This window comes from Pieris brassicae, chromosome 8 (genome assembly GCF_905147105.1).
Source record: "Pieris brassicae chromosome 8, ilPieBrab1.1, whole genome shotgun sequence".
Taxonomy (NCBI): Eukaryota; Metazoa; Arthropoda; class Insecta; order Lepidoptera; family Pieridae; genus Pieris; species Pieris brassicae.
Genome location: NC_059672.1, coordinates 1,544,774 through 1,568,908, shown reverse-complemented (window position 1 = coordinate 1,568,908; position 24,135 = coordinate 1,544,774). Strand labels below are relative to the sequence as shown.

Here is a 24,135-nt window from a genome sequence, read left to right as displayed (position 1 = left end):
TAGTACGAATATGGTGTAATAAAACTATACAGTATATTTACAAACATCAACCCTTTAAAATATATCAAAATCGAACTATTTATTTCCCAAATAATCATACCATTATAATATACTCATTAATATTTTTAGATTTATTACATAACAGTAAAGAAAAAAATACTGGCCGTTAAAAATTTCACTTCACACAAAAAAAACTAATTTAAAACAAAGAAAGCAGATATTTAAGCGTGTGTCAATCATAAAAACACCGACAGTTGACAGTTCAGTTCCCGTGAAGTTTAGAGTTGCTATTATTACAATTTAATTTGTAACAGCACAGAATAAATCAACATAACGAATCTGCTATTAACTTTGATATAAACCATATGGTTCTATACAAATGGTAAAAATAACTATTAGTATGCCACGAATAATTTTTAGTAAAATAAATAACGCTTAAATAATTTACATTATCAAAAGACGACACCAACATTTTACACAAGTTATTGTTTAATAATAAAAATGTCTTGCAGTTTTCTGACAGCCGTGTATGGTGTATGGCTTCTGAAAAACTGCTCTAGTACCCTTCAGTCACATATAGGGTAGATTTGTGGGCGTGCGTTGGTGGGACGCATCGACGCTGCTCCTCTAGAATAAAAGAAGATTTCTTAGATACATCGTATTTTTTTGTTTGTTTTAAGCTTATGTGTTGTCATCATAGACAACGCGTTTTCTTAGCTTTGGATAGAGTTTGACATTCAATTCTGGACGTTTTTATATAGAGCAAATGTAACCTACAATGGTCACCTATTACAATAGTTGATTTTATTCAGTGGAATTATGTTTTAATAATTAGGAGACCTCTATATAAATATTATATTATAAGGTGAAAAATCTCAAATGATACGCGGTGTGATCACTGACCACTCGTCGACGGCCTAAGTCGAGGTCCTAGTCTTGCCTGCCAAAACAGCCTGAGCAGAATTAGATATAGTGTCGTTAATTTCATGGAATCTATTTACTTTTAGTAATTTTATATGTGAATTGCTATATAAAATATAATACATACGCTGTGATCCCATGTATCATGATTTCTTGAATTGTGTGCAGGTGGCTTCTTTGCTTTTTTCATGGGACTGTTGCTAGCTATAAAATAAAATCACATCTTAATCAATAGATCGTGGTGAAAATAGGACTAGTTTTTTTTTTTATCATTGATCAAAATAATTTAAGCCCAGGGGACCACCACTCCTTTGTTACCTCGAGGCCTCTAGACCTTTAAATCCGGCCCTGAAAAGAATTGATGGAATCATTGCGGCTTTTAGAGTTTCCTTATTGATAATAATATGAAAATAATACGGTTGGGTCAATAATTCTACATAATAAATTACGACATTGCCCCACCTACGGATCATTGTTATGTCAATGTTGCTTAACATGGAGTATAGTATAACGAATAAAAATGTTGTGATTGGCCAAAGACGTCGAAGCAAAACACGAAACCACCCTTATCACCTCGACGTCAGTCGTTCCACAATTGAGCCTTTATAAGGCAGTTTTTGCCGCGCAACACCACTATGTGACAGCTGCCCACTGAACTATGTCCAACTTAGGTTTAAGAAAGAACCAATTCTTAATGTAACGCTGTCGCGAGCCGCCTGGCATTGAGAACGTCATGGGAGTGAGATAAGTATCAGGATTACCCAGGAAATATGCATTTAAAGAACTATATAACACTAGCTTTTTCTCCTGGCAGTTTTTTAATGATGTAGGATTCTAATGGTGATTTTGGAACCTGTTCAATGCGAAACAAACAATGCTTTATATTATTAGTGTAACATACGGAGCACTTAGCGAAACAAAATACGATTACCTCCAGGAACATAAGGTAAGGAAATATCTGCTGGCGATTTCTTCGTGTTCTTCTTCGCCAACGATCTACCTCTTATTAATTCTTCGTCCATCATTAGTTTGTTATTCACCCTGGGAACAAACATCTCTAGTTTCTTATTTATTTTCTACATTAAATTACTTTCACAAAGTTTATAAAGAGAATTCTCCAGTTTTTTTGGGATTTTGAGGCATGTTTGGATTCTAAGCATGTTTCAAGCTTGCAAGAAAATAGGTATATTGGGCATTCACTAAAGCATTAATGAAAACTACGGGCGTGTCAAAAATCAATGCGACAATGCATTATAGGGCAAGATGCAAATATATAAATGAAAATTAATGAACATAAAACGCAAAGTATTGAACCGCTGCCTTGGATATAAAAGGAATAGAGCAAAACAACTGTGTGTGGATAGGCCAGATTAGAGAAGCGTCGAAAGGCACATGGCAGAGAGTGGCACAGTGCAAGCAGAAATTACGGGAGGAATAAAAAGTCTTTTTAGCAGTAAAATGACTTATTAAATTTATTTCCTGCTTTTTATTATGAAGCTATGGTCCAAGAATGTTCATGAAAATATAGTTCCAAAAATTATTATGGTTTACAGTTGTTGGATGCATTATCATTTGTTATACAAAAATATTCACATGTCTTCATATTTCTGCATAAGTTTAATTTATGTTTCTGTATATGCAAAGATTCTTCGCTTCACCCACATGAATTTTTGGGTCTAAGTTCTAGATCTAAGTACGGCGATCTAAGATCATACAGATGTGGGGGGGGGGGGTTTAATACCTGCAGCTGAGTTTCATCATCGGATGTCGAGGCAGAAAATAAATGAGGGTTTTTTAAGAACTTTTTACCACGAACCACCAATATGTGCAACCAGCTGCCCACTGAAGTATATCCGAACCCTTAGGGACCTTCAAGAAAAGAGCGTACCAATTCTTAAAAGGCCAGCAATACAGTCGCGAGCCGTATGGCATTGAGTGTCCATGGTATCACCTAACATCAGGTGAGCCTACTGCCCGTTCACCCCTGGTTCTATAAATCCTGTCTTTTTGTGATTTTCCTTCACCTTTCGAGGGAGTGGCAACTGTTCACGTTTAAGAAGAAGGATCACTCACTTCTTGATATAAGGTGTTTTAGGGTAACTGTTTACGGGAACACTAAATGTCTGAAATGTTTCGTTGATGGCTTTGGAGAGGCTTTTAGATGGTGCCGCAGCCAGTTTGCTGGTTCCGTGTGTTGATGGACACCAGCAACCCACCTGCAATATTGATACCAAAATTGAATTAATAGTATTTATTTCTGACACACAAATATACAGTATTTACAATATTCTTAGCCTACATAATAATAATAATTAAAAATGGATAAGAAAATCAAAAATTTAAAAGGTTTGGTCCTTGTGGCAGTGTCCTTTTAATGCTGGCATTTCCTTGCTGGATTGCGATACTTATTCGGTGACAAGCAACTCTGAGGTCACCGGTACTATCTATCAACTTTAATTAGCGACCTGTACACTTGATAATTATATGTTTTGTATGCCTACGTATTATTAACAAGGTTTAATTACTGACATCTCTTGACGAAGAAGTCATTTGCTTGTGAAAAGGTTTTGAGATATTCATACATTAGCGTGTCAACCTACATCATCATCAAAATGCGCGGCTGTGGAAGCGTTTATAGATGCCTGTGACTTCTTCTCCGAAGTGTGGCTCTCCAGTTGTCCTTCTGTAGCTGAAGAAAATACTTTATTAACTAGACGTCTCGCAATAATGGCAAGAGAATGTTGAGTTGGACAGTTTGACAATTGAATTATTACCATATCATTAGGATAGCTTAACTTACTGGGTGTATAATTGTAGTCAATAAGTGATTCTCCAGCAGTACTATCCGTACGAGACCTGCTATCCTGAAACAAATAGTGATACACTGAAATTTTACTCTGATTTCGTGATACGTGGGTAACATTGAAAATATTTAGAATTGGCCATTTAGAAAATAGTTAGAATTGCTAATAGAAACTTTTTTTGAATTTCAATTTTAGAACTCTTTGGTAACGTTAGTATATTGCATTCATTTGTCATTTGTTTTTGTCAATTGGCGGCAAATCTAAAACTCTTGTTACACGTGAAAATGAACTTAACGCGAGAAAAATTTCACTCAAAGATTTATTATGACTTTCGTTGTAGGCTTACCCAACAACAAAGCTATGATAGGCTGCGATTAGCTTTTCTTAATGAAGCCCCATCTCGTGCCACTATTTACAATTGGTTTAACAAGTTTGAGCGTGGACGTAGCAATCTCAATGATGATCCGCATGATTGACGTCCTTTAACAGCGACTACTGAAGATAACATCAGTGCTGTGCGACGCATGATAGAGGAAGATAAGAGAGTGACCTATCAGCAGATACGGGCAAGCCTAGGCATTGGTATGAGTCAAGTTCAAAAAATATTACAGGAACATTTAGGCGTCAGAAAGTCTTGTACCAGATGGAAGCCCCTTACTTTAACCTACAACCAGAAACACGTTCGCAGGGACAGGTGAATATTTGAATGAGTCATCCGCTATACAGTCCTCTGGCACCCTGTGACATTCATATATACGAATTACTCGCTTTACGAGCCCTGAAGATGCGGTGAAAGCGTACGAACATGCCATAGAAGAGACCCACTAAGGAAGAATGGGCCCACTGCTTTTCTCAGTGGTTCCATCGAATCCGACGATGAGTAGAGAGAAACGAAAATTACTTTGAAAAACAAGTATTGGCAACTTTCTTCAACATGCTTCAACGCCACGTTATAAATGCTTTACTGTACAGTCTATAATTCACTTCACACTCACCTGCATTCAGTACACACACGCGTCTTCGGCAAATTAAAGAGAATAGGCTGAGTCGAAATCAGTTCTAATTAACTTACTGATTAAAATATCGTGTGAAAACTATCGTACATTTATGGATATTTTTCTAGCGACAGTATCTTATGTATTTATTAAAACACGGTAAAGTATTTTAGTATAGACAGTTTACATACAGTATTTATAATATTCAATGTCCATTGTTGTCTCGGTTTTCCGGTGACTCTTGCGGCAACCTGCGGTGGTGGCGTCTGAAATAATTTATTTAAAACAAACACATTTTATATTGCGATAAGTTATTTTTTAAAGGTTTCATCACATTTCATTTAGACACAAATACAATTGAAATAGAACATGTCCAAGAATGCCACAATTACGAACACAATTAAAATGACATTTGCATGCCTATTTTATACGGTTGATTGTGCGGATTTTTGTTATTGCTAAATGTACCAATTTCTTGCAAAATAAACATTTATTATTTATTTATTTAATAGCGAACAAAACTACAAATATAAGTGAACTATAAACTCATTACTTAACTATAAATATTTATAATACCAATATTTCTTTTGTAATTGATCAATTATCTAACTAATAGAAGGACTGTTTTTATCAATAAAAATACCTGTGAAACATCTTTTCCCAGCTTCTTTCTTAGTTCAGCATTGAAGTTTTCCGAGAAGCCGTCAGCAATGAAATATCTAAAAACATACTATATATAGAGAGGCTTCTAAACTGGTTGTGGTTATGTGTAATTTGGAGAAATTTGCGACCTCTTCAACAATGATTGTTATATTTAAATAGTAAATTTAAAAAAACAGTGCTGTTATAACCTTTAAGGTATGAGCCTCATATTTCAGTAAGTTTTGTGACCATTTGTTCTTCAAATACACAAGTATGTGTTTGACACGCGCCGTGGTTGAGCATTCGTAAGAACGCACATCTTCATCTTCATCTTCAGCTTCATTATACGACATAATACGTATTATAAAAATAAAAAAGTAAAATAAATCAGTGGCATTACAACCTTTTTAGGTCTGCTCCTCAGATATCTGTCTGAAAGATCCTCTATCAGCTGGAAGCATGGTGAATTAGGAGCACGCACTTATATTCTCGTGGGAACAACACGCAATGGCGCTACAACCTTTTTAGGTTTGGGCCTGAGATTTCTGTATCTGTTTCATGATCATTTGTCGATCTAATAGGCAGGTAGGTGATCAGCCTTCTGTGCCTGAAACGCCGGCGAAGTTTTCGGTAAGGCAAGCCGGTTTCCTCACGATTTTTTCCTTCACCGTAATCCATTGGTGCTCAGCCGGGGGTCAAACCTATGACCTCAGGGTTGAGAGTCACACACTGAAGCCACTAGGCCAACAAAAAATTACAGAAGTAGTAGTAGAAGTAGAAGTAGAAGTAGAAGTAGAAGTAGAAGTAGAAGTAGAAGTAGAAGTAGAAGTAGAAGTAGAAGTAGAAGTAGAAGTAGAAGTAGAACAAGAATCTACACTAAAACCTTTGGTAAAAAACTGCACAGATCCATTCCGTAGTTTTTAAGTTGCCTAGATACAGACAGAAGACAGACGACTTTGCAGCCGGTAACATCACTCTACAATATGAAGCAATAAAGATAATTCAGTAAGCCTCACTTGTGCCTCAAAAGCGCAGATGCCGATGGCCTGGCTCTAGGTTCGGTCCGCAGAGACGCCGCGAGCAACTCTTTCGCCAGCCCGGAACCGGGAAGATTACTTCTGGTACCAACCGGTCCGGAACTTAGCGCTGCTCCACCGGATAGCCTGGACACCACTTGTTGGTGACGGGGTGCCAGCTTACCTGAGTGATATACATTAATTTAGAAGTTTACGAACTTTGAATGCGTGATTCGTTCTTCAAATAGTTTTATTTAAAATAAACAATGTTATTATATTGAAAGAAAACAAATTTTTAACCGCATTAAAGCTATTTGTATTAATTAAAATTTAAAATTATTTAAATAATTATAAGTTTATAATAATACAAATAGCTTTAATCCGGTTAAAAAATTATTTTCTTTCAATGTGTAAAAGCTATGTTAACCAAAGACCAATGTTATTATAGTTTATTGCGATATTAGCTATTATTTATTTGTTAGATATTTATACTTTTTTTTCGCGTTAGAAAATCTGATGTATGTAATGATGAGTAAACTTTTTCTATTATTATTAATCAAAATTTAAAATTATTTAAATAATTATAAGTTTATAATAATACAAATAGCTTTAATCCGGTTAAAAAATTCTTTTCTTTCAATGTGTAAAAGCTATGTTAACCAAAGACCAATGTTATTATAGTTTATTGCGATACTAGCTATTATTTATTTGTTAGATATTTATACTTTTTTATGTATGTAATGATGAGTAAACTTTTTCTATTGTTAGTGTCGTTTTTTCTACAAAAGTAGAATAATTTTTTTGAAAAGATTTTTATCTTGTTACGCCAAAGAAGTATAAGTTCTAACGCGTGTACACACACTTTTTTTTAAATATCATTTAGATTATGTTTGGTTATTGTATAATTGTTGAGTGCTAATTGTAATTTTATTTTTGCTCATTTGTTTATTGTCACTTTACCCTTTTCTTTATTATTTTTTAGCTCCATATTAGAGTTGCCTGTAACAGATCGCTTGTTAGCGATAAGGCCGCCCGTTGCCTAACAATTTATATAATTTGTTTTTATTTGTTATTAGTTAAAATAAATAAAAATAAATTTTCACCAAGGAATACCAAGGAATTGTTTAGTTTTGGCTAAGAATCCCATCATTTATAGTCAAATCAAATGGGATTTCATTATATAACCTCACCTACTGTCTTGATAATTAACGCCAATTGATCTATGTCCGAGTCACCGGGGAAGAGCGGATCACCCGTCAACATCTCCGAAAACAAGCAGCCAATTGCCCATATGTCCACTTCTGGTCCATATCTGAAAATATATTTTTTTAAGTTTTACAGATTATAACCTCCTTGCTAAATATATTCTTATTGCGCCATTAAGCAAATCTTTACATATAATTAAGGGCTTCATTTAACTGGATTAGTAACAATAAAATCATTTTAATCCAACTATATATCAAAGCAATAAACTAACTAAAAAAATCGGTTGTCTGTAAAGTTGGTTTACTGACGATAGTTGAACGTGACGAACGTCATAAGAAAATACTGATGGAATGCTGTTGCTCTTTCAAAGGAAAATTTTAATTTTATTTGTTTGATAGATATTTTGTATGTATATAGAGAAGGAGGTAAATGGAAATCGCTCGTTCCGCGCCCTCGCTTGCACTACAAGCCTTAAATGAACGCCTCAGAGCGAGGTAACGCCGCCATGTTTTTTCGTGCAACCGACTCCATCGAATTATAAGACGTTGTCACGTCAAAACTAGATTTGGATTCCCTTCTATTCCACTGAGGAACTCAAATATGAAACCTCTCCTTGCCAACACCACACTTAAGGCAATATTAACAGTTAAATTGAAAGCCGCCCTAACTATAAGGCTGTTCCCTCTATAATTGGTGTTAAATTTCGGTGTATACAATATGTGCATATTTTCTACCGGCCTATTACACACACGGAGACACCTTACTTAGTAACACAACAGTCAACTTTACCATCTACAGATTAATCATCCATATGCTATCTTTGTGTGCCGATGACTGAAAATAAATAGCAGGACTGGGAAACTATGGGCAAAGATAGAGTCGTCTGTTATGACTTGGAGGAGACCTTTACCCAACTCCGGACAAGGCTACCGTGTCCTGGCTCAAGCAATCGCTGTGGGTGCCGTGGAGATTTAGTGGGTATCACAGTAGCGAGTTCCATGTAACGCTCCACCACAGATACAGGTATTAATCAGACCAAGGGTTGGTGAACTGGTTTTGTTTATTTTTTGTATCACTCTCGCTTACGATTCCTAATTTACCTGTGTTCAGCGACCAGCAATTCTGGAGCTCTATACCACCGAGTGGCGACATACTCTGTGTACGGCTCCCCTGGTGCTGCCAGGGCTCTTGCAAAGCCAAGATCGCAAAGTTTGACTATACCATTATTTGATACCAGGACGTTCTCTGGTTTCACATCACGATGAATGATCTGAAAATAGTTTGAAGTCTCAATTGCTAGTCGTGATTGTTAATTCTATAGAAGTGGTTTCGTGTGCGTTTGGGGCGTCAGCCCTTCAGCCCCCTTTCGAAATGTATAAAATTATTTAAAATTAAAATTTCAGTTTGCAACGTGTTCTAATTATTTACAGTGTGTTAACAATTTCCTAGTAATTTCTTCCTAAATCAGATCATTTAAGTTCCTTAAGATACATAAGAATTTTAAGTACGGCTAAGGTGGAAAATACCAAAAAAGAATGGGCAACGCTGTTCTATAGAGTAATATAATATATATTTAATAAAATAAATTATTTGGAATGTATTGCTAACGGCTGCCATTAGATTGGATGGATCTAGAAGCCTTCCAGGCAGGATCCAGAAAACTCGGCCTGTCAATATGATAAAAAACATCAGGCATTTGTTATGTTTAATTTATATTTAAGCTGTAGTATGTAGGTAATCCCTACCCCGTGTGAACTACGGCCTAGATAACCGTGACACGGTTTCCAACGGCAAACAATGTTTTATTTATATGCAGTATTATAAATTAAAAAATAATTGTCAAATCGATCGCCAAGTAGCCTTCCGGACAAGCACTCTAAGCAACGTTTCAACAAAAATAGAATTAAGGCCCTCCATATTATACTGTGCAAACACAAACACTAATGACTAAATTCATTCTTACGGAATTCTGGTGACAATATTCAACCCCCTTGAGCAGCTGAAACAGGTGTTTCTTGGCAGTCTCCTCCCCAAGACCCCCAGAAGTAGCCTCCAGCTCATCAAGGAGAGTGTGATCCAGGTATTCGAATACAAGATAAAATCTTCGCTTGCGTCGAAACACCTCGATCATGTTTACCAGGTGATCGTGTCGTAGTTTCTGAAAAAAATTAAGAATACAATAATTAATAATACTAGCGAATCCGACAGACGTTGTCCTGTTCATACAAAAAAATATCTAACAATGTAAACCTTTCTCGACCCTACTTGAACACACAAAAATAATAATTATACACAAATAATGCACACATGCAGCGCCATCTGCTGGGCTGATTTGTGAATCTAAACCATTCAGGGCGTCACCCAAACGCATACAAATGAATCGGTCCGGTCCGGCCGTTTAAGAGGAGTTCAGAGACACACACACCTACAGTAGAATGATATATATCTGTGGCCATAGATCAGACAATGATAAGCACATTGTTTCTTGGTATGACTTATCATATTCTGACCTATGGCCACAGATATAAAGATTTTCTCCAATATGAAAAGTTTTATGAAGAAATAAATTTGTAACATTAAAACAACTCGTAACAACGTTGTTTCGTAACAATGTGTCTTTCTTACGTGTTAACACAAACAAAATCACAAAAAGCGCGTATTATACAGGCAACAAATACGAAACCGTAATATAAAATAACATAATTAAGAGTGTTTGTTAAAACATATACCTCCCATAGACATTGCCAGAGGTCTCGCGAGATTGTTGCCGGCCTTGTAAGAATAAATTTATTCAGGATATACTTCTGTGGGCAGCTGGTTCCACAAAGTAACGGTGCGCGAAAGAAACTTTTAAAAACGCTCAATTGCGAAACTAGCAACTTATTAATATACATTTTTTTTCTCTTTACTCACAGTGGTTGCCTGGAAGAGATCGCTCAACAGCGATAAGGCCGCCAGTTGCCCTCCTTTTCATTTAATTACGTTCCATTTTTATATTGTAATGTAACAAAGTGTTAATAAATAAATAATATTAATATAATTATACCTTTAACATTCTTATTTCTCTCAGCGCCATCTTGCGAACGGCAGCATCATCCTCTGTCTCCAAAAACTTCTTGATCGCCACTAAGTTCCCATTGTCACGACGACGGCATTTTAGCACAACGCCGTAAGAGCCTTCTCCAACCTACACATGTACCTTTCATCATTGAAATAAATTCAAGCCTAAATTTACGATACTAAAATTATGTATACTTGACACACTTAAATAAAAACACGTAGTAACGTGTCTTATAAATGCCTAGCTTAAATGTCAACAGCATCTCTAGACCACACAACAGAATGGAGCATTCCCAATCACAAAGAAATTACCTACTGTATAGATTTTAAACTTTGTTTTTCCTGAGTATATGAACCCAAACGATAGTTGTAACTTACAACTGACAACTGCTCGTACTTGTCCATGGCTCTTGACCTAGGCGTAGAGGGGGAGATGGCCACACGGCGACCCATTATAATTTTCATCTAACATCTTCAAACCTCTTCAAATAACTGAAAATATAAATTAAAATTGGTAATTTAATAAAAAACAGTCTCGCCTTAATAAATCTACGACTGGATAGTGTAATTTTATTTGGAAAATTTATGTACACTTGTAAGTCGTGTATGTATAATAGATTGTAACATTTACTGTAAATGCAACATACAGGGCGTCCCAAGATTATTGGACAATACCATCAAGGGAAAATACCTTAAATTTCGTAGATACTTTAGGATATTTTACTGAAAGAAGATTTTATTGTATTTTGAAATGCAAGTATTACTGTATTCAATTTTTCTAAAAATGACTTGTCTCGTTTGAGAATCTAACCGTGATCTAATGTGAAAAAAAACCCTTATTTTTTGATGCCATTCAAGAGAATTGTAATTAACTAATACTGCATAAGTAACAAGGCTTTTAAACGATAGGAACACACTGGCTTTCAAGCGTATAAGAAAAGTAAAATAAACTTCCTTCAAAGGTCAAAAATTGTATGTTCCTCTCTGGCAGTAGTTTGATTTGCGTTCCTTATATAATCTAGTTCATAAAACTGAATTCTATCACTACTCCGTCACTGTGCAAAGTATCCTACTATAGAATTCCTTACCAATTTATATCAGACGAGCTCAGTCTTTGAATTTATTTAAAAATCTTCTTTATGATAAGGCGAGGGTGAGGTGAGCGATAAGGCCGCCTGTTGCCAAATAACTTATATAACCTACTTACTTTTTATTGTTTATTTGTATAATTATGTATACTATGTTAACGAAGTATAAATAAATAAATAAGCGTAACGAACTGGAAACTCAATTAAAATTATATCGATAAACCTCAATGTAACCTTCAACGTATTGTCATGCAAACATAAAAAATGTACGAACACGTCGTGCGTGCAATGCAAGTCAATGTCAACCCTTAATGTGTGTTAAAAATAGATCAAAACAAGGCCGTTTTAATTAAATAGTCATCGATAACATTGAAAGCCTAATATACCAATTTTTATAATGTTAGGTTCCAAATGTACCTTGAAACATATCTAGTAATTGTTTCTATAAAATCGTCCAAACTGATATGGACTTTCATTTTATTTTTGCTCACACACAGACATTAAAATTTCGTCTAGAATATTCCTTCATCAAAGGGGTATAACTAGGCCTGAAAACGCCTGAAAAACGGTTTCCTGATAACTGTACCACTCGACTACGCATGTCCTGAAACTGCCTGAAAAAAGGTTTTTGAAAGCTAGGGTAACATTCTGCGATCTTACGATTTTCTAATATGTAATTGACCCTCTCCTCAAACAGTCAGAAATCACATTTCAGCCTGCTGAAAAGTTCTTTTACTAGTGGAAAAATCTAGAAACATTGCAGTCAACCCGTCTTCGTAACAATATGTTGCCAACGGAATTAAACCGCCTAAAAAGAACTAAACCGTTTGAGTAAAAAACCTAGTTTAGGTAATATAAGTGCTAGTGCGGTCTCGAACACACGAACATAGCGTCCAAATATTATACAACACTAACACAATTAACATTACCTTAGTTTAAACTATTCATTAGTATTGTAGAATAAGTCTACATAATATTACTTATTAGCGATTATTGTATAGGCTAGATTGTAATTCATATAAAGTTGCATTTTTTTATGAGGAAAGGATATAAACCTAGCGAAGTCACATGAATCTGCCAAGCATCCGCCAATAAACACTATAAATACATAATTATGTTGGGATAAAAAATATATTAATAGTAGCAAATCATTAACACAGCATTGTTGCTAAAACGACTCAGCGAAACTCTATGGAGTTGCTGAAAATATCCACTGAGTCATCTTCGATCACATTCATTGTAATTCCGACACTATCTGTTAACAGATCCATTCAACGATAAGCGTAAGAAAAGCGTGAATTCTTCAGAATGGTCTGCCAGGACTGGAGTGTGCATTCAATAAACACACAACACAAAGAAACGTCCAAGAGACATACTCCAAATATATTAAACATGTATTATAGACCAATACGCTGTTTTGAAATTGCTTATTATAATATCGAAGAGGTGTGTTGGTTTCCTTAATAATTCCTTATTATAATTGTATTGAAAAAGTACGTATGCTTCCTGACGCGATGACCCATCGTGGGTGCTTCATATTAGAGGAGGATTTTTACTCAATATTAACCACTCATTTCTAACAAGAGAACAAATGCGTTACTGTAGGAAGTGAATGGAGAAACAAAGCCATGAAGATATTTCGAAAAAGCTGGAGGAGGCTTTTACCCGTGCAGGAGATCAATGGTACTGAAGGAAAGATATCGAGTAGGCAAAAATCTAAATATATTAAAATCTCTGCGTGCATTAGTGTACGAAGTGAAACGTCTTTATGACCTCTTTTTTAAAAATGATCTACTATATACAACTATACACAGAAATTGGTTAAATAAAGTTTAATTAGATAAAATTGAACAAAAGACTTTTATAATCATAGACATGAATACAAATAATACAATTATTTCATTTTACCATATTACTACTAAAGATGATAATAGAATTTCATTAATTGTAATAGAATTATTACCATCATTGTTATCGTTATTACATATTGTTATGAATGGCTTCGAATCAACCGAGGTAGGGACAAGAAAAAGATGGCGCCTAAACGAAAAATGTGACGATACTTTTTTTTCCAACACCGATATAGAAGTTTCATTTCATAAATCTAAATCTGTATAGTGCATATTCAATATTTGTAAAGATTGTAAATAAACAGAAACGAATGTTAAATTAATGTAATGTAAACGTTGAAGAGAGTGCATGCTATGCTCGGGGTGCAACTCCTAAGATTTAGGTAATCGCCTGTAAAATTGTGAGGGCTAGAGTGAAACTTGTGTCACAAAAGACAAAATATTTGATAAACGTTTTACAATACACACTCGACTTGCCAACCTGTTAATACATAAACATTTCGATAAAAACCTGCGATGTAAAAAGGTTTCAATGACTAAAATATACATTGAAACACACAGATCGATAACCTAGGCAGACAACGTCTGCACGAAGCTAATTTGATCTTATTTTCAATCACCATAATTACGTAAATAATATACAATAACAAATTGTCCTTTAGTCTACAAAATCTAACTAAATTCGCGACTAATGATTTCAATGTGAATTGAAGCAAAGTGCTGCTCTTTACAACACTAAGCTACTCCTTTAGAATCTGGCTGTAAATGCAGAAAATTTTCTTGACGTCTATAAGTGACATTACAGAATAAACATTATTTATTCATATCGGTACATAGTTACCGATATGAATAAATAATGTTTTTAATGCAAAGAGACATTCACGAACAGATCGTTCACGCTCAGTGTCATGCGACAGTAGCACGGAGTTTATTACGTTTTTAAGTGGTACGTCGAAAAGATTAACAATAATTCATAATATACTAACGGATCAAATACAACGTGTATTATCGTATTTATATATATTAGTATCCTGTACATACAAAAACAACTTCTTCCACTTGAACACTCAAAATTTTATCAAAATCTGTCCAACCGTTTAGGAGTTTACAAATACGTGCACAGAAGAGTTATATCAAACCAAATGTTTATTTGCTGTATAGATAAATAACTTAGATACCGACTGCAGATCGATCTGCGATCTACTCCATACAGGGCGACACCTAAACGCATACAAAAAAACAATTCATTCAAATCGGTCCAGCCGTTCAAGAGTTCAGTGGCACACGTACAGTACAATTATTTATATAAGGATAGAGCAACGTTTTGTATTTTGTTTGTTTGTACCGATTACACTAACTACTTTAACGTTAATAAAAATATATATTCAAAATAGTTTTTAAAATATGTCCAACTAGCCGTGTGAAGCCGAAAAGCTGCTACTTTGAAACATTGTGTCGATAACAATAGTCATTCTATAATGTGATTTACGAATATCATTTAGTTAAAATATTTTATTTTCAACTAGCGGACCCGACAGATGTCCTGTCTTAACTATGAATATTCATTTCGAATTGGTATAATTAACTGAAAATGCTTTATGATACACAGCATTCTTTGTTTGTTTTTCTGACGCGTACATGAATAGTTTTGTTGGTATTCCGATACGGGAACAGGGGACATATAACTGGCCATTTGAAAAACAATTAGCAACAGTACTGTAACAGCATGAATATAATAACTCCGATCGAAACATTTATTTAAATGATATTAATTTTTCTGACATTCTTTAACGATATTTGCAGCATGCATTCTGTCAATGTTATGTCAAACGCCATAAGGTTATATGAAAAAAGTTTGAATTGTAAAAGCCCTATGCACTGAAAAAAAATTGTTATCGTAACAAAAGTCATGATTACTTAATATGGCGGTTCGAATTTTTTTCGAAATAGGGATTAATTATATATATATATATATATATATATATATATATATATATATATATATATATAATCTATATATACACTATATATATATATATATATATATATATAGTGTATATATAGATAATTTACTATTGAAAAACACTATCACTCGTTGTTATAGAATAACAATCAATGGAAATAATTGGACTATTAACATAATAATTAAATATACACCATTAGATTATAACTCCAACATAGTATATTTTTTAGGTACTGTACGGTCCCAATACAACTTCAGCTGAACAATGTGTATATATATATATCAAGTTATTGATTGACAAAGATAACACCGCATTGTTATAATATTTGCGTATAGATAAATTAATGCAAACATCGTGAGGAAACCGGCTTGCCTTAGACCCAAAAGTCGACGGCTTGTGTCAGGCACAGGAGGCTGATCACTTGCCTATCAGATTGACAGATGCTCATGAAGCAGATCTGAGGCCCAGATGTAAAAATATTGTAGCGGAATAAACAAAATATCGATTTTGAAAGTTTCCTTCCCGTTTTGCGTCCACATTAGCCCGCAGTAGTAATTTCCTTTGCAAGTAAAAAAATCGCGTGCTTGCACCAATTTGCGACATCACAATTACAAATCAATAAAATTCAATACCCATAAAATGAACCAACGTCATCTTATCGGCATTCTTCGTTGCATATTTGCATAGAAAGCCGGAAATAGTTGATACAATTTACGTGCATTATATTACTTTTAACAATAATTTTCAGATTAGCTTACTAATGAGAGTAAAGTCAAGGTATTTATACCTTGATGGCCTATTAATAAAATATTGATATAAAATTGCTAAATTATTGTTCTGTTTGATGTTAGGCTTTCGTGACTATAACACTGAAGTTTTTACATTTGACTGTTGTTTTAAAATAACGTTACGAATATTGTGTATGTTACTTTTGTGATTAATTATGATATGATGAGTGTGTAATTAAAAAGACAATTAAAAAATACTGAATGTTAATCTATTTCTCTATTATGAAAATAAAACTATGGATATAGAAAGATAGACGTTAACTTATGATTATGAATAACTTAAGCAAATACAAACCATAAAATCCAACATTTTGACGAACAGTGCAAAGAAAAGCCAGATTATTGCAATAACAGTGATCTTAATAAAAAACTAAGTACAAGGTTTACGTAGCTCCCTACGGCGTAGCACGCGAGACATGCGTCTACGAACACGCGACCCGAAACACTGAGACCAAAATTACGTTCAATATTTAAATTTCTCTTTTGATAAATAAACAATAAGTTTTAAAATAATTTTAAACACACAGTAATGTTTTGTCTCGTTTCTATATTAGCATAGTAGTATTAGTGTGAATGGTGTAACCGTAGCACGGTTTCAAGTCCGACCAAAAAGTTTCAATATATTTAAAAAAGAAAATGAAAATAATCTTCTACGTTACGTTTTGGGTAGCAATTAATTCTTTGAGCGTACGGAGTTAGTTTTCGTAGATCTTAATTCCAGATTCAACGAGTTGTGCATTGACTGCTCTAGAGTAAGTTTCCATTTTTTACGACAATGGTCATCAGAACCGTTCTGGCGACGTGACAAATATTGAGCCATCATTTAGCCAGCTCGAAGACCAAACCTCACACGAATTGAGTGTTGTTAGGGATGTTCCAAAGAGACGAGTAAGATCAGTGCAACCTGCTCCTCACATCGGGTAGCAAAAATAATCATTAATCAATAGAAAAGTGGGAATGTATTCCTCAAAACTTTATTAAAATCATCGTGGAAAACATGCATCATGTATGTTTTCGCATAGATCATACTCGTTATTAGGTTTTTACTTTATAAAAAAGTAAAAAAAAAATCTTCTTGTCTATATTGACGACCTTCTTATTTTTGGCCGTGTACATTCAAAAAATTCATAAAACATAAATAAAAACAAATATTAGATTCACTTCACGTATATTAAACGATTATAATCATACAGACCACGCTCGATAAATTTCATTCAACTGAAATCGAACTTAGAATGGTAATTCCCTTTTGTGCCCGCTTTTTTACTTAAGAATTTATATTTGATTAGTTATCAAAGTATACAGACAATCTAATTTGTAGCTTTTATTTATAACGTGCCAATGACACCCTGAATATAATAAAGACAAGGATACAAAACCTAATCATTTTATAATAGGACATTTTAATTATTGCAATGAACATTCGAAGCATTAAACTCAGGAAATAAAAATCTATAACATTTTCTTTCAATACTTATGAATATCGTTCAGACTCAACAATCAAAATATTTACATTACACTAAGTTCGGTAGCGGTTTTTTGTATGGATATGTTCAAAAACACTTTGTTGAAGTGTGGTAATATCTGAGTTTATCGGTTTAAAATATGAGCTACGCAAACAAAAACTAACAAGGCTTATCTAAGGAATCATAAATCTATACGACACTTATGTTATTGGACATTATCGGAAACGAGAAAGAAAAAACTAGAGGGTCCAATATTGGCTTCAAGTCTGCGATTATTATTTACATATTGTTCACGCTTCTAATTATTAACTATTCCAATATATATGTAACTTAACTAATGTTAGGTCACATAACTCACTCGAGCCGCGTTTTGTAATAGTCTGTGCAGTAGCTTAAAAGCTGCCTTGCTCGGGGTTGACGTTATTTTTATATAATTGCATAGTTATAACAATATACAAAGGCAAATATATCAAATGGGACAACAGCAAAGACATTTACGACACGACATCGATGTTCGTAAAGTTCTTGCATAATGAGGTGGAACGTAAAATATTGGAATAAAATTCTGAGACTAGAACGGAAATGGCTGCATTTATTTAGGCTCAAAAAGGTTCTATATTTAAACTAATTTGCATTATAAGCCGAAGTTATTATATTTTTACATACTGTACTGCAAAAAAAATTAACAACGGACGTCTCTCACTGATTTAAAGAAGAGCGAAGCTTCCCTGTCACAGGTCTCTGACTTACTAAGGAGGCCTCTATCTGAATTGTATTGTACATATATCTGAACAAATAAAGAATTTTGAATTTTTTTTTTGAATTTTGAACTGATCATTACTACTTTTAGACACGTCGGGTAACTTAAATTCGCCTTTTTTACGATAAAACGTTTTGCGACCCAAAAAGTGTTTTGTCCACCGAAATGAGAATATTAGAGCGGTCCCTATCCTGTGCCACCTTCCGTACATTGCGCTCTTTCAGATGCAGTAGGTCCTCCACTCTGTGATCCACTCCTACACCGACCTACTGGTCTCCGACCACTCAGGTCTGAGCTTCCTTTGTCGCCAGATCTTGGCCCTTATATTCACTGGCTGGGCTAACATCGTATAAATAAATAAACTATTCAACTTCTATTTGAACCCTTCATGAACCGTGGGCTCCAGGATATTTAGGCAATATCTTACGTTCCACCTTCCAGCTTCTGCTTCTCTTTCATTGTTAGGTTTAAGAAGTTTTTAAAACTGTTTTAGTTCATAATCGAATTCTATGATCCGATATAGAAAAAAAGAACTAAATGAGCCTGTTTATTTACCAAAGTAAGCCAGCGATCGGCACACTCATACAAAGGATAACTCTAATGATGGGATGGCTGGGGTATCTAGACAGTATATTCAAATTGAGGATGAGATTGAGAGAGGTTGATAACTCCAACCTTTAAAAGGTTCCGACCGATTGTATATCAATAAATTTTTACGATTCTTCAATGACAACATCTTTTTTCGTGATGCTGGAGAAAAGTAGATGCCACTTAAATATTTTCTGTACAGTCTGAATTTTAATACAAGGTTATTAAATTTACATTTACTAATATTAATTATGAAGCAACAATGATTTTCTTTCTATTCAATATTAGATTAAATATATAAAAGAAAATTGTACTTTTAATCACGAAACGCATGAGCTTTTCTAATTCTAAAAAGTCCCTGTTGAATTCCCAAAAACTCCACATTTAGAACTCATATATCAAAACCTGTAAAAGACATTCCAAAAGATGAACCTCCAATCAGGATAGATTTATTACATCAAAATCGATCCTAAAAAGTAGGGCGATGTTACATTTTAATAAGCGTGTCTTCGTACAGCTGGATAACGAGCGGTTTTAACTGATATTTAAGCTACAAACAAACGGATAATTTTACTGACTATATTAAAAAATCCACTGATTTAAAGTTTATACACTAGAATGCTACCTATCTCATTTATTCCCATGTAATATCTTATGAATTTGTGTCTCTTTTTGTTGTCACTTTTTTGTTTCATCGACTTTTAAATCACAAGGACACCGAAGAAGTTTTCACTTCAAAAGTCATTATAGTGACTATTCTAGGTATCGATATTGTTGGACCTTTGGTTAAAAACCAAACACACACATATGAAACAGAAAACTGAGCTTGCTTAAAACAAGAATGATAAAAAACAGTAGCGCCAACGGTTTGTAAATGGCATGAACATTAATTATACAAATACTTAGACAAAACACATCGCAATCGTCGAAAATTTTATATATGCCGGTTTTCTTATAGTTGCTTTACTGTACTGGAGTTATATTTTTTATATAAAACAGTGGACAAACGGGCAGGAGCCTCACCTGATGTTAAGTGATACCGCCGCCCATGGACACTCAATGCCAGATGGCTCGCGAGTGAGTTGCCGGCCTTTTAAGAATTGGTACGCTCTTTTCTTAATTACGTACATATGTAGAAAACAAACCCCGGTTTGTATATCGGGTTCACACTACCTATTTAGAAAATACTATTACGCATCAAATCAATAAATTCAATACCAATTTTTATTGTATCAACAATGTTGTTAGTGCATTAATTATTGAACGAACCGCATTACTTTCATGATGTAAGCTTTATCGTACATCAATAATTACATGAACAATTCAAGTTTCCTTCAAAAGACCATTCGCGTTATTTAATTTGTAGGCCTAGTGCACACCACTATCATAATTATTATTAGGTTTGAAATTGAAAATTTGTATGAAAATATGTTTCTTTTTATTTAAGCTAATCTAAAATATTATTGCCATTATGATGGCATTTTGTTTATCCCTATACTGTAGTAGTCTGCCAGACGGCGAAGCGCGAAAGCGTTTTATTAATTATGACAGAAATACATACATTATCCTTACTATGCCAATACGATAACATCGAAAAAAATAAAATAAAGTATATATATCGCATTAAACACATAATATACATACAATATATACTGTGAATTCACTCGGAGACAGCATGCTTTAAATGCGCAGAAAGAAAGAAAGTCCATAGGTGTACAGAGTGAGAAAAAAAGATGCTAAGAATCGCACGATGACGTGACTGGGGCAACACTGCTCCATTGCTGTATTCCTACGGATAAATTACAGTAGCGGTATAGATACCAGCAAACATCTTGAACAAATGTCCTTGGCGGCGCAGAAGTGATTTTTAGGAACCACTGGGAAGGAGTTGAGAGTGACGTGTCGATCGCGTGATTGATAAATCAGTTGACGTTTGTGTCCCGCGCTGTGTACGATGCGCAAACTTTCCCCCCACTCCCTTGTTTAAAACTCAAGAAGTTTGCCGGTATCTGTACGTTAATTTAAATTATTTACCTAAAGATACATATATTAAAAATATATTTAATATATGTGACATAACTTAGTGTTGTACACACTAAGCCAATGAGAATTACGTTGTGGTTCCAACAGTGTACCCTAGGCATAATTCGTAGACAATCACGTGGATACGACAGGTCGAACACCCCTCGCGTGCCAGCGTTCACGCGGTCAAGGGACTGACCAAAACTTTGCAAACAACTCATTATTTTAAAGCCGTTTTCATGCTGAACAAAAATTTCCCTGGTCTTTAGTCGCCGTTCGATAACGTAATCCCTATAGGTCTTTTACACATATTACCCACACACAAATTGTAAAACGAAACGAAACGAAACGAAAACGAAAAGCATTTTCGAAGATTCCAACAAAAAATTAATGCGTTTATCTATTATTATTTTTGAGAGCTATGCTCAAAAATAGTGGGGGGGGGGGTTGGTAAATTAATATATTTATAATTATTAGAGGCTATATTTGCATCATTCGTATCTGTTTCGGTGATTGACTAGACTAATCTCTGTGCTTCAGATATGTCGATTTATTCACGATGTTGTGTCTATAACGAGCAGATAGAAGCATGAATGACCTCAGCAGGTTAGAAATCGCAACGTTCACCATTGACGTAACTCTGCTCATTTGATGCAAAGGTCCCATACCTTTTAGTTAAGCAGAGAGCAGTGTTGGCCTAGTGGCTCTCATCCCTAAGGTTCTATTCCCGGCTGAGCACCAATGGAGCTTTCTATGGTCGCATTTAACAAATCGAAACGTTAAGGAAAACATCTTGCGGAAACCGGCTTGCTTTAGACCCAATAAGGATGACGGCACAGGAGGCTGAACTACTTAGATTGACAAATGATAATTAAACAGATACAAAAATCTGAGGCCCAGACCTAAAGAGGTTGTAGCGACCCTGATTTTTTTGGGTAAGTAATAAAGAGTCAATGTGAGAGATTGGTAAAATTTTGGAAGGTTTTGATTAGGTAATGAAGATGTTGATAAGAATGAATATATACCAAAATCGTCAATTACAGCACTAAGCCTCGATTCTGAATTGCCCTATGGCCTTAATACATGCAAAATTGCTAAACTTTCTTCATCAGGCGTGAATAATTTAGATTTTACGATTTTACTTGTGTTTATAAACTCCTTAAACAAAATTATATGAAGAACAACATCAGGAGAACTATAGTGCAGTCAAATACAGTATTAAATATACTGTAATATAACATAAACAATTTTATTAAATCATTTTGGCTAGGAATCGTGTATACATAAAGAATTAGAAATAAATCTAGCACATATTTCCTGGGTACCATCGACTTTTACGCAAAGATGCTAAGATCACAGAAAAAGGCGTTTAACCAGCTCCGCCATTATCCCATTGGATATTTCATCTATTCATGAAGTGAATACGACAATCGAAATTTACATTATTTGATTTACATTACATTTAATCTAATTTACATTACATTTGAAAATCATAAGTCAATCTAACAATACCCTAATAACGATTACATTCCAATAAACAACTTGCCCCTTTTTGAATTCATGCTGTCACTTTTGTCTCGGTCCTATACACAACCAAGTGATCAAAATATTTTGCATAAAACAAATCGATTTAACAATAAACAGTCGCAAATTACGGGGTTATTACGGCGCTACGATAAAGATCTGTTTTCTACTTTGCAGTTCGTTGACCTATATTGTGCAATAAATAATGCCATAACAGAAACATGGATAATTGTGGCCTGTCGGGGTAAGAAATGAGGTTCAAAGAATATTCGATCTTGCTGTCAATCTCTGTATATACAGACATATGTATGAACTAAGCCTAGTCCCTGCCTATGGTGCTTGCTGGAATAAAGAAAATAGCCTACTTTAATTACGAAAATAGTAGCTAAAAGTAACCACTCTTACGCAGACAAAACTGCGGGCAGAAACCGAGCTTAATAATTACGATCTAATTGTGTTAGATGTTTATTTAGTCTACAAAATTGCAAAGTGTCGTTCCTAGTAGCATTCGTTAGTAGTGGGATGTGATTGAGTACTGAGAAAAGATTTCATTATTAATACTAACTTATACACAGTTCATCTTTTAACGTATCTCGGTTTTAGTTTTATTTTATCTTTATGAAAAAGTTCTACTGTACTTAAACGGCTGGACTGATTTGAATTTGTATGCGTTTGGGTGGCGGTTTAGTTACACAAATCCGCCCGCCAGATAGCGCTGCAGTTGGTACTTTTGTACTTTGTTTAATATCCTAATCGCAGTAATATAGTTTAATTTTTATTTTAAATACATGTAGGATTTCCATAAGATATTTAAAAATACCGCAATTTTGTATTAAATTTGTAGATTACTCATAATAAATAATTCAATGCAATTGCTGAGTTTGAGCTAAGTCTTTTCATTAAAATAAAAGGAAAGAAAGAAGGAAGGGAGAAACGTAATAATACTTTCAAGGAGGTAATAACACTGACTTACTTTTAATAAAAGGGTTGACTTTTAAGACATATTTTGTATTATATTTATTTTTTTATACAACAGCAGACCAAAGGGCAGGAAGCTCATTGGATGTTAAGAGGGGGCCATGGGCACTAACACAGCAAGAGCTCGCAAGTGCCTTTGAAGAATTGGTACGCTCTGTTCTTGGATGGCCGCATTAGGCGCCGCCTAGTTCCTTACAGTGGTGGTAAGTGGCGAAAAGCCTTGAAAACACTCAGTTGTAGAGATCGAAGTGAAAGAATTGGAATTTAGTATTGTGCCTTAACCTCCATGTAAACACCGAAGAGGTTTCTTGAACACTCGTAAAATCTATGGAATAATTTTGCTAAACATACCTTTAAATATATCCAAAAATTATAATTTCCTATTTTCAAAAAATTATTACACGATATGAAACACTTTTTCGCTTTTTTTTTTACAAAATTACACGCGTACAAAAATCGTGAA

General features: G+C 34.4%; 1 protein-coding gene across 2 annotated transcripts; it reads right to left on the bottom strand.

Moving 5' to 3' along the window:
• Positions 1-2: 2 nt before the first annotated feature.
• Positions 3-24,135, bottom strand: LOC123712800 (cyclin-dependent kinase-like 1). Of its 2 annotated transcripts, none has more exons than XM_045666072.1 (15): positions 24,024-24,135; positions 11,023-11,136; positions 10,631-10,771; positions 9,548-9,742; positions 8,685-8,854; positions 7,569-7,690; positions 6,379-6,562; positions 5,364-5,439; positions 4,912-4,986; positions 3,722-3,785; positions 3,522-3,610; positions 2,995-3,137; positions 1,853-1,962; positions 1,049-1,125; positions 3-627 (listed from the first exon to the last, which is right to left on the bottom strand). In XM_045666072.1, exons 2-15 carry the CDS (start codon positions 11,107-11,109, stop codon positions 571-573), a joined length of 1,590 nt encoding a protein of 529 aa, XP_045522028.1. In that variant the 5' UTR covers positions 11,110-11,136; positions 24,024-24,135; the 3' UTR covers positions 3-570. The 2 variants fall into 2 exon arrangements, with proteins under 2 accessions (XP_045522028.1, XP_045522029.1); XM_045666073.1 differs by lacking the exon at positions 24,024-24,135 and adding an exon at positions 19,463-19,542.

Coding starts and splice junctions, on each gene's coding strand:
- LOC123712800 (XM_045666072.1), bottom strand. CDS start 11,109: ATGAAAATTATAATGGGTCGCCGTGTGGCCATCTCCCCCTCTACGCCT. Junction 3,611..3,721: donor TGACTACAATTATACACCCA/GTAAGTTAAGCT, acceptor TATTTTCTTCAG/CTACAGAAGGACAACTGGAG. Junction 628..1,048: donor ATGATACATGGGATCACAGC/GTATGTATTATA, acceptor CTTTTATTCTAG/AGGAGCAGCGTCGATGCGTC.